A 10055-nucleotide genomic window follows, 5' to 3' on the forward strand; every position below is an offset into this window, starting at 1 on the left:
AAGGTGTGTGAAACTTTTGGTGGCCTCGACGTTCTTACCACACGTGCACACCCATGAACAGCCCCTACGAGCCTCCGAGCGACTGGAACCTATCCCTTTTTACCCTAATGTAGCTTATTCATATTGACACCACAGCACACCCACATCACAGCCTCAGCGCCCTAGTGTAGCGGCTTGTTAATTCCTCCCCGACTATGCTTCCCTGTCAGGGGCGCCGAACCCCAAAACAAGAACCCCACAAAGAGAGTTCAAATTCCCCTTCCCTGCTAACCTCACGTCAAAAGGAATGACATTTTCACTCAAGAAAGCATTATGGCCACTCGACCCTGCCTCACTAAAACACCTAAAAATCCCCAGTCATTGCAGTCAGAGGGGGAAAAAAAAATGAACTGCATCTAAATTATATAAGTGTTATGTGATTAGTGAGTATGAATTTCAGTATAAGAGGACCGAAAGAAACAAAGAAGATAAAGGAAGATATAATATGCTTGGTGATCAGTGATAGGGCAAAATAATGGATAGAAAGAGGAGCCACAGAATAGGAAAGTTTGCCCGACTAAATCAAGGAACCGCAGGAAATTCAAATTGATGATAGTGCAAGTGATTTTTTATGCTCCAGCTATGGCCAAACACCTATTCTATTCTTCTATCCTCATCTATTCTCCTATTATGTGCCCCAAGGAGTCTAGAGAACATTAAAATCGAGACAGTAACCTAACATGATTAACGATATATTGCAGATCCCTGACCCCAAACAGAAAGACTCATATTATTTACCTTTACAGGCGGTTGTGGTATCACAGAGAGGTTTGCCTTCCACCACTTGACAGAAAGTAAGTTAAGGTAAGGTAAGGTAAGCGTAGTTCCCCCCAAGGCCGACGGCGAGGGCATAGGAGTGACAAACAAGGGCGGATTTCAAATCTTGATGTCACAGGTACGGAAAGTCTATTTTGTTCTCGGGGCAAGATATCATTCCCTACATCTTGCGCGCCACATGCTCTCCAAGAACTCACTGCCTCAATCACTGGTCCATTCGTCTCTCCGCTCAGCCGCAGCAGCAGCACCATCCACTCCCTTACCGTCCTCCCATTCACTCCACGTCTCATCTCACTCAGAAACACCCGCATCATCTTCGTTCTTTCTCTGTCATACTTCTTACATTCCAGCACTACATGCTGCACAATCTCGTTCACACCCCTGTCACACATCCGGCACGTTTCGCTGTGGGACTCAGACCATCTATTGTTCTTTACATTCACATCCAGACACTGCGCTCTAGCACGGAAAAGAAGATCACCTCCCAGGCTTCCCTCATACCACACCTCACACTTTGGGGATACTTTCTCCCTGTACCAGTCGAGGGTTTCCTTTCTTTCCATCTCATTCTTCCACTTGCTCAATCCCTCATCTTTTACTGCCATATCTATCACATTCTTCCACTTACTTACATCCCACTCAAACCCATCTCCATTTCTGTTTGTTATTCTCCATTCAAACACATTCTGTCTGTCTTCAAAGGGTCGGACACCCACCTACTTAGCGCAACATTCCTATCAATCAATCGCCCACATTTATTCGCCCATTTGCCACCTCTTATATTCCACAAGTATACTTTTCTTGCTAATCTTGCAGCCTCCATTCGCTCGTCTCACTCTATACTTCAAGGATGCCTTCACTAGTCTTTCCCTAAAAGTGCTCCATCCCATGTCACCCCTAAGAGCCTCTACTGCCGCAAACCTTGGTGCATTCAGTGCCATTCTTGCTACCCTATTCTGCCCCACTTCCAGTTTCTCTATCTCACTCTCGTTCCATGTCACCACATCCATTCCATACATAATGCTCGGGACAGCCACACTCTTCCAAACCTCACGGATGACATCATACTTACTCGCTCTCATCCTTGCTGCACTCCCCAGACGGCCTACCCACTGGTTCGTCATACTTATCTTCTCATTCTTGGCCCTATTGCATCCATTCACATCCATCCACACCCCTAGATACTTGTACTCTTTTGTCTGTTCCAACTCATTCCCTTCCAGACTCCAAGCTGTTTCTCTCTCATCCTCTGGCCTATTCATGATCATTACTTTGCTCTTCTCACTACTGAACCTAATCCCAAAATCCCTTCCATAGCCCCCTACCACATCTAGGACACTGTAGTTCTTCAGCAGACTCACTCATAACCACTACATCATCCCCATACAACAACACGCATATACTTTGTCCTCTCCAATTCTCACTCCTGCATTCATTCTCCTCGTCCTGACTGCTAACTCCTCTGTGAATAGACTACATAAGCTTGGTGATGATACACAGCCTTGTCTCACTCCTCTCTCTCTTCACCCAACCTGTCTACTTTGCTCTTGTACCTACATACATACTTATAATTATGTTAACAATCTTGTCACTCAGCCCAACTCTATCTAGCACTCTGCACACAACATCTCTAGTCACCCTGTCAAGCTTTCTCTATATCTAGGAAGCTTAAGTACAGTTTCCCTCCTTCTCTCTTTTTCCTTACAATCAGCTCATTCACAACAAACATATTATCTTCCGCTCGCCTGTCCACTCGAAACCCATTCTGCTCCTCACCCAGCACCCTGGCACTCTCAGTCCAATTACACAACCTTTCAATCAACACAGAAATAAAGATTTTTCCTGTTGAGTTTTAACTGTTTACCACATTTGAGCTTGAACTTGAACTTGTGAGATAAGCCTTTGTAACGGCTCCCATTAAAAAGGTAATGTTTCCTCTATTTTCTCCTATTCTGTTGCTTCTTTTCTTCACCTAACATAACTGAGTAATAATATAACTGAATCATAACATGCAGCCGAGGAATAACGCATAATAACTGAAGAACAACGTAACTGATAACACGTAACAGATAACTCATAACTACCGGTAAGAAAAGACACATAATAACTCAATATTAACACAAAATAACTCAATGATAACACAATGACACAATAACAGCTGAATAATCACACAAAACAACACATAGAGGAACCCATAACGGAATAACACATAGGGACACATACCTGCATAACAACACATAGAAACACAAAATAACACATAAAAACACCATAAAACCCCCAAATAACTCAATAATAACACATAAAAACACAATAATAACTGAATAACAACACATAGCAGAGGAGGAGCACATAACGGAATAACACATAGTGACATTATACCTGCATAACAACACATAGAAACACAAAATAACACATAAAAACACCATAAACCCCCCAAATACCTCAATAATAACACATAAAAACACAATAATAACTGAATAACCACACATAGCAGAGGAGGAACACATAACGGAATGACACATAGGGACACATACCTGCATAACAACACCTGGAAACACAAAATAACACATAACAACCCCAAAATAACCTCAAAATAACCCCAAAACAAGATATATAAGCCCCAACTTGGCACCTCGATCTGAGCCCACTTGTTTACACCCTGGGCATTCTCACCTCACACCACGCCGAGCTTCTCTTTTTTCCCTCTAATTCCTCTCTTATCCCTCTCCTCACGCTGCCCTGCTCACCAATCAACCAAAGCACCCCAGCCATTTATTTACAAGGCCAAGGAGTCGTGTGTGAGGTGTGTGTTGGGGTACTGAGGCTGTTTAACATGAGGCGAGGCGTGGGTAGCAGAGGGAGGGGTAATATGTGTTGGTTTTATTTTACGTATTTTTAGTATTTCCTGGGAAGTCTTTTTAGTGATTTTCTCTTTAGTGGATTCTTAAGCTCTCAGTGTGTGTGGTGGCAAGGTTTAATGGCAGTGGAGTTTTCTTATAATACCTGTGGATCTTGTTTTACGTGTTTTTAGTATTTCAAGGAAGTCTGTTTAGTGATTTTCTCTCTAGTGGATTCTTAAGCTCTCAGTGTGTGTGGTGGCAAGGTTTAATGGCAGTGGAGTTTTCTTATAATACCTGTGGATCTTGTTTTACGTGTTTTTTGTATTTCAAGGAAGTCTTTTTAGTGATTTTCTCTCTAGTGGATTCTTAAGCTCTCAGTGTGTGTGGTGGCAAGGTTTAATGGCAGTGAAGTCTTCATTAGTGGATCATTTTTACGTATTATTAGTATTTCAGAGCAGATTCCTTAGTGATTCCTCTCTAACATAGTTCTTAAGCTGGTACTCTCAGACTTGCACCCCTCATGTCAACTCTACATTTCCAAGGGGCAAAAAAGATCAGTTGAGTTTTAATGAGTGAGGGTTTTTTAGAGGGGTCATAAAACTACCCCTGATACTGCCTAAAACTCCTATGAAAGGCTTGTCTGATGTGTGCTTTGGTGCTGAGGTGATTGAGAAAATGTACCTAAGAGCTGCCCTGTGTATGCCATTAGGCCTCTTGCAGTCTCCCTATGTTCTTATGTTTCAGTGAGGGAAGGGACAAGGATGGGAGAAAGTCAAGTGAAGGGAGTAGGGTATCTTCAGGAGAGAGGGGAAGAGGAGGGGTCTGTCTCCTACCCAGGGTAATTATTAGCAGTCTTGTGTGGGAGTATAGACAGACAGACAGAAATGTGGTGTTAATGTTAATTCCTCTAACAAAACCATTCCCTTCCAGACACAATGCCGCCCGTTCTGAAGAGCAGGGTGCAGAAGGTGAAGCAAGCACTGAGGCAAAAGAAAGGTAAGCTATGTTATGCCCAGAGGTGTTCTGCCAAGCCCTGATTTTTGTTTGATTTGTTTGTTTGTCCTCAGCCATGCTTGCCTCCTCTCCCTGTTTAACATTATTCCTTGATTTTGCAGACTAATAAAGGTGAAGAGTTGTCCATGAAATTCATTAGGGGTTAAAGTTTTCTGGTTATCTAACATAACCTTTAGCTGTCAGTATAGCCTTACTGCCCTAATCTTTATTGGTGAAGAATCTCAAAAATTGTGAGATTTTTACGTTCCTGAAAATAAAAATGCGAAGTAATGTAGCTCAAGTTAGATTTAATTTGATGTCTGAATCCCAACTATTCCCACATTATCCATACTAACCTTTCCTTTTGCTCAATTTGGGTCAACGTATGTGATTATAATTTCACGACACCCTAACACACTAGTAATTGTACTAATGCTATGCATGAAAGCGTTACACGTCTGGTCCACTAAGCTCAACGTTCTTGCCCTCAGAGCCGGAGCCACGACGGAGCAATAGAACTCCCAAAATTAGTGAGAAGCTGAAGGAGTACTTAGACGATCATGTTGAAGAAGGTAATGCAGCAAGATTTGTTCTCACTGGAGTGGCATAGACTGTTTGGTTACTTCATTTTTTCATCCTTTTTTTTTTCTTTCTTTTTTTTTTTTTTACATTAGAGAAAACAGATCAAGGGCAAAGAAAAAAGGAAAATAATAAAAAAAAGCCCACTACTCACTGTTCCCACAAAAGAATCAAGAGGAGTGGCCGAAAGACCCCTTTGTTACCGACAGTCCCCCTCACCACTGTGCTAACCCCTCCCGCTGAACCGATTTTCACTACCCGCACCATACCATTGAATTTGAAGCCATTTTATGTGCAGAATCATATGCTTTACTCAACGTTCATAATATGTGTAAACTTAATTGTAAAAGAGAAGAAACCGAAAAATTGTACCATAAAAATATTGATTTATTTTCCTTGTAAGCTGTGTTGACTTCCTTCCATATTTGGGTGGTGTAAATTCAGGGGTGGTGCGCTCATAGGCAGGTGCAGTGGCGTACACTAGGGTGCTTCTGGGTGTGCCAGGCCCGTAAGTGTTCCTCAGACCACAACCCAGGCACACCAGGGCATGGGGGCAACATTTCCTCCACCACTTCACCCTGCCCTCTTTATGACACTGCACTGCTTTTGTGGTCTTTTCCTGGTCTCAGTAGCAGGTATTGATGCCAATCCGTGTGCTCCATCCTGCCGAGCTTCTTCCTGCTTGCCTCTATAATTGCTGTCTTCCTTGGTGGCACCACTGCCATACAAGGACGTATGGCTGAGGTGCCAGCAGTAATAATTTTCTACATATTATATTCTATTTGATGGAGGTCAAAGTATGTATATAGGAAATAATAACGAGTTATAATGTAATTATTTGGCATATATTCATACCTTCTTACAGTGTCATAGAGGGTTGCATGACGTCACTGCACAGATGCCATAAGCTACACCATGAGTGCTTGCCAATACACACCAAACTAATTCTCAGCAAGGCTCCATACACCCTATTATAATTATGTTGTATACATATACAACATCAGTTCCACACGACATTCAGTCATGTTATACACAAGTACAACATCTCAGAAATCCGGTAACGAAGGGGTTAAAAGGCTTACATAATTACAAAGAGGATAGTGATAAAAACAGTAAGGGAGAATGAGCCGGCAAGGAGGGAGTGTCTGGATAGAGAAAGTTGGAAGCTCTTCTGCCGTGGCCATCCCCTGGTGGGAGCTCCTAGGAGCAGGCATCGATGAAATGATGATGATGATGATGAGAATGGGAATGTTATATGTAAAGAGGAGAGAGAGATATTTGACCTAATGTAAATTTTTTTTTTTTGGTAGGGTTGTTTAGTTTTGAATCGCACCTTCTGTTTCACTCTCAGAAAAACCAACGAGGAGGAGCGGCCGGCCCCCCAAAGTCACCGAGAAACTGAAGGAACTCAACAATGCCAGAGGTAAGTCCACCACCATCTAGATTCTTGTTGGTGAAAAAGTTTCTCCCGTATTCAACTTTCTTTCCCTCAATATCTCCAACAGCACTTCACTCAGAGCCTCCAATCTTCCATGCATCCTCCTCCTCCTCCTCCTGTTACTTCTGTTTGCTTTTCCTTAGTTTTCTTTTTCCCGTATATTCCTTCCTCCTCCTCCTCCTTCTTCTGTCACTTCTGTTCCTTTTCCTGATCCTTTCATCTCTTCCTTCCTGCTTTTCCTTAGTTTTCTTTTTCTTGTGTATTTTTGCCTCCTCCTCTTCCTCCTCCTCCTCCCTACTTTTCCTCAATCTTCTCTTTCCCCAAGTTCTTAAAATCCTAAACATCTCACTTTCAGGCAGCACAAAAAAGGCCAAGAAGGAGCTCCTAGATCCTGTGCAGGCTAGCAAAATACTTGGAGCTGAATACAAGGAGGCCAAGGTCGTGATCAAGGCCCTGTCCAAATCAGCTTTACAGAACCAATCCAGGAAATACACATTCAAGAAGGAGCCACGAGTCACCTTGAAGAGGCTTGGAAACATGGGCGCAGGCAGCAAGAAGAACACCAGAGTAGCCTCGTCGAAACTGCTCAGGAGGAGACCCGGTTCAGCAAGGGTGACGTCTAATAACAACAACTCGCAGTCGGGGTTAAAGAAAATCGTGGTGAAGGCTGAGGTGGTGCAGAGTTCTTCCTCACCAGTGCCGAGGAAGAGGGGAAGGCCAAAGAGGGTAAACAGCAATCCCGAGCCAGTCCTTACGGTTACGCATGTTCCGGTACTGGGAACACGAGGGAAACGGAAGAGGCCGGACACGGATATCACGGAAACGAAGCCAAGAGAGAAGCGTGTTCGCAGGACACCAAGAGGTTCAAAGCAGGAGGAGGAAGACGAGGAGGATGAATCGCCTGAAGTCAAAACAAAAATAACGCGCTTCGACCCGACAGTGATGGAGAACCTTCTCGACTTCGGTTTAAAGGTCCAGGAAGTCTTGAGCTTCAACCGAAAGACACTGGACAAACTGCTTGACAACTGGGGGAACTCCGAGCCCACCACCGAGGAGGTTGAGAAGAAGTTTGAGGGCACTGAGAGTGGCGACCTCGAGGGCATCATGACCTGGCTGGAGGAGGAGCAGCGGCAGAGGAAGGAGTACCAGCAGGAGTTGTTGGAGACCTTGCGGACGTCACACAAGACCAACATGGCGCTCTACTCCCACATGCTGACGGTGCTGAAGTCGGTCACAGCCAGCGCTTAGAACCGACACTGTAAGAGTTAGTATAGGACAGTTCACCCTCCGAGAAGACTATTACGTACAATATGTTTAGCTGAGAAGGATGTTTAAGCCTGCAGAAAGGTAGTTTATTGTATTGTAAAAGCAGCACACCACGCCTCCCTCTCCCTCCAGGAAACTGATATCCATTTAAAATTTGACTCCACTTAAGTTTGACCATAAAGATTTGACACCCGAAAGTTTTGATGTAAATTACTGTGGAAAATTTTTGCTTTTACACGAGTATTTATGGCGTGTTACGGTGGCTGAGTGGATAGCGTGACGGCGCCGCGTTCAGGACGATGCGAGTTCAATCCCCGCCTGGTGCCACAAGCCGGGATTTTTCAGCCGCCACTGAGTGAAGTTTGTTCTTCAGGAAGTTAATTATCGGGCTCTTTGGAGTGCATCTGTGTTGAATGCCAGAAGTTTGCTGTCGGATCACATGCATTGTAGGAAGGTTTTCAACTCCCACCTGCCTGGCTGTTTATCTGTGTTTGACATTTGCTCCTCTCAACTCTTCAAGGGGTTGGACACAGCAAAGAATTGTTTGTTTCCTTATTTGGTGCACATGTTGGATGATTTGGTCTCTTCCCTTCCCTAGATACAAGTGTGGTTGATTCAGGTATAGACTGGAGACAGTTAGATGTATACTGACGAGATAATTAGGTATCAGAACATGGACTGTAGGCCAGACCTTAATGGTATAGCCTTTGTTTTGTGGTAGGAGTAAGGCCAGTTTTCTCTCCCCTGCGTTGGTCCTTGGCAGATGAGTGGCTCACCTTGTCAGTGCAGTAATCACTCTATTTGATGAGATTGACATTTATCCTGCCACATGAACCTACACACGCTTCAGTATGTTGATATAAATTGTATTTTATTTGATACCTTTTATGTTATTATTGAGGATTTTTTTCTTTTTTAACTATTAAGACAAAACTATTTTTATTTGATGAAATAGTATTTAGTTTGTACTGTTTTTCTTTCTTCTTCTTCATGTCACATCCCGGCAGGTGGAACTTATGCCCTCTGCCTTCTTTTCGCTGGAGCTGAAAGCAAGAGATGGCAAGCATTCTCCTACCTCACTAGATGCATTTCCTGTCCTGCTGTTGGGGTTACCTCTTAGTATGTACTGTAAACAAGATATTTTATTTGGTACAGTATTGTACGTATTGATACTTTTTGATATAACAAACTTTATGCAACAAATTGGTGTCCCCCACTTAGATGATTAAATAGAGGGTTTACTGTTTATGAATTTTGTAAAGGTGTGGCAACTGTGGTGTGTTGTGTGTGCATAGCTAATGGGAAGCACAAGCTGGGTGCTGTGTCTTTGGTGGCATCGCAGGGTATGTGCTGCTCACTTAGGTTAATTATGAACTGAGTGGAAAGAATACACTTTATTGTATTTACAAAGCTTTGTACTAATTGTTTTCACAAAAACAAATCTGTATGGTAATTTACCCTGAAAAGCCCTCAGGCTCATGAGTTACACATTGTTCCCACTTACAGAAGTGCAATACCCATTGTTTGTTATTAGTACTTGTGTTTATGAAAATTTCAAGCTTTGCAAGACATATTCCTTCAGTTTTCTTATAAATTCAACTTTTTTTATTATACATACATGGTTACCTGTTCACAAATATAAAATATAATCTTCATAATGAGTTTTAACCCAATCTCCAAAGCATCAACTTTGGGATCATCTATTTGTGGCGAGTCTTTAAAAGCAGCGCCGAGAACTTGCGCCGCACACACCGAGACACTCGCTGGTCACCCGGCAGCTAGCTACACAACGTGGCCTACTGTTGTGGACACTCCATTATTGTGTACGAAATCCTTTTTTTTCCCCTATGTAAATGTTTTAATAAGTTGTTTTTTAAACTGTAAAGAACTATCTTAGAAACAATATTCTACATCAACACAACATGTCTGATGTTATTGTGTTGACTCAAGAGGAACAGGTACTTGGCAATTTTTTTTTATATATATTTAGTTACATTAATGGAGACAAAATAAGAAGCATCAGCCTAACCATATGACTGAACTGACAAGGATCAGCTATACAACAGTGTGCATTGCATTCAGGTTCTATAAACAAACCTGACAGTAAACTGTATACCAAACAA

At 42.7% G+C, this 10055-nt stretch overlaps 1 protein-coding gene across 4 annotated transcripts; it reads left to right on the top strand.

The window, feature by feature from the left end:
- The first annotated feature begins 3446 nt into the window (after positions 1-3446).
- LOC127008413 (uncharacterized) lies at positions 3447-10055 on the top strand. Of its 4 annotated transcripts, none has more exons than XM_050880542.1 (5): positions 3448-3680; positions 4587-4652; positions 5141-5221; positions 6580-6651; positions 7022-10055. In XM_050880542.1, the coding sequence occupies exons 1-5, from the start codon at positions 3650-3652 to the stop codon at positions 7912-7914; spliced, it is 1143 nt and encodes a 380-aa protein (XP_050736499.1). In that variant the 5' UTR covers positions 3448-3649; the 3' UTR covers positions 7915-10055. The 4 variants fall into 4 exon arrangements, with proteins under 4 accessions (XP_050736501.1, XP_050736499.1, XP_050736500.1 ...); XM_050880543.1 differs by having other exon boundaries at positions 3448-3619; XM_050880544.1 differs by lacking the exon at positions 5141-5221 and having other exon boundaries at positions 3447-3680.

This window comes from Eriocheir sinensis, chromosome 37 (genome assembly GCF_024679095.1).
Source record: "Eriocheir sinensis breed Jianghai 21 chromosome 37, ASM2467909v1, whole genome shotgun sequence".
NCBI lineage: Eukaryota > Metazoa > Arthropoda > Malacostraca > Decapoda > Varunidae > Eriocheir > Eriocheir sinensis.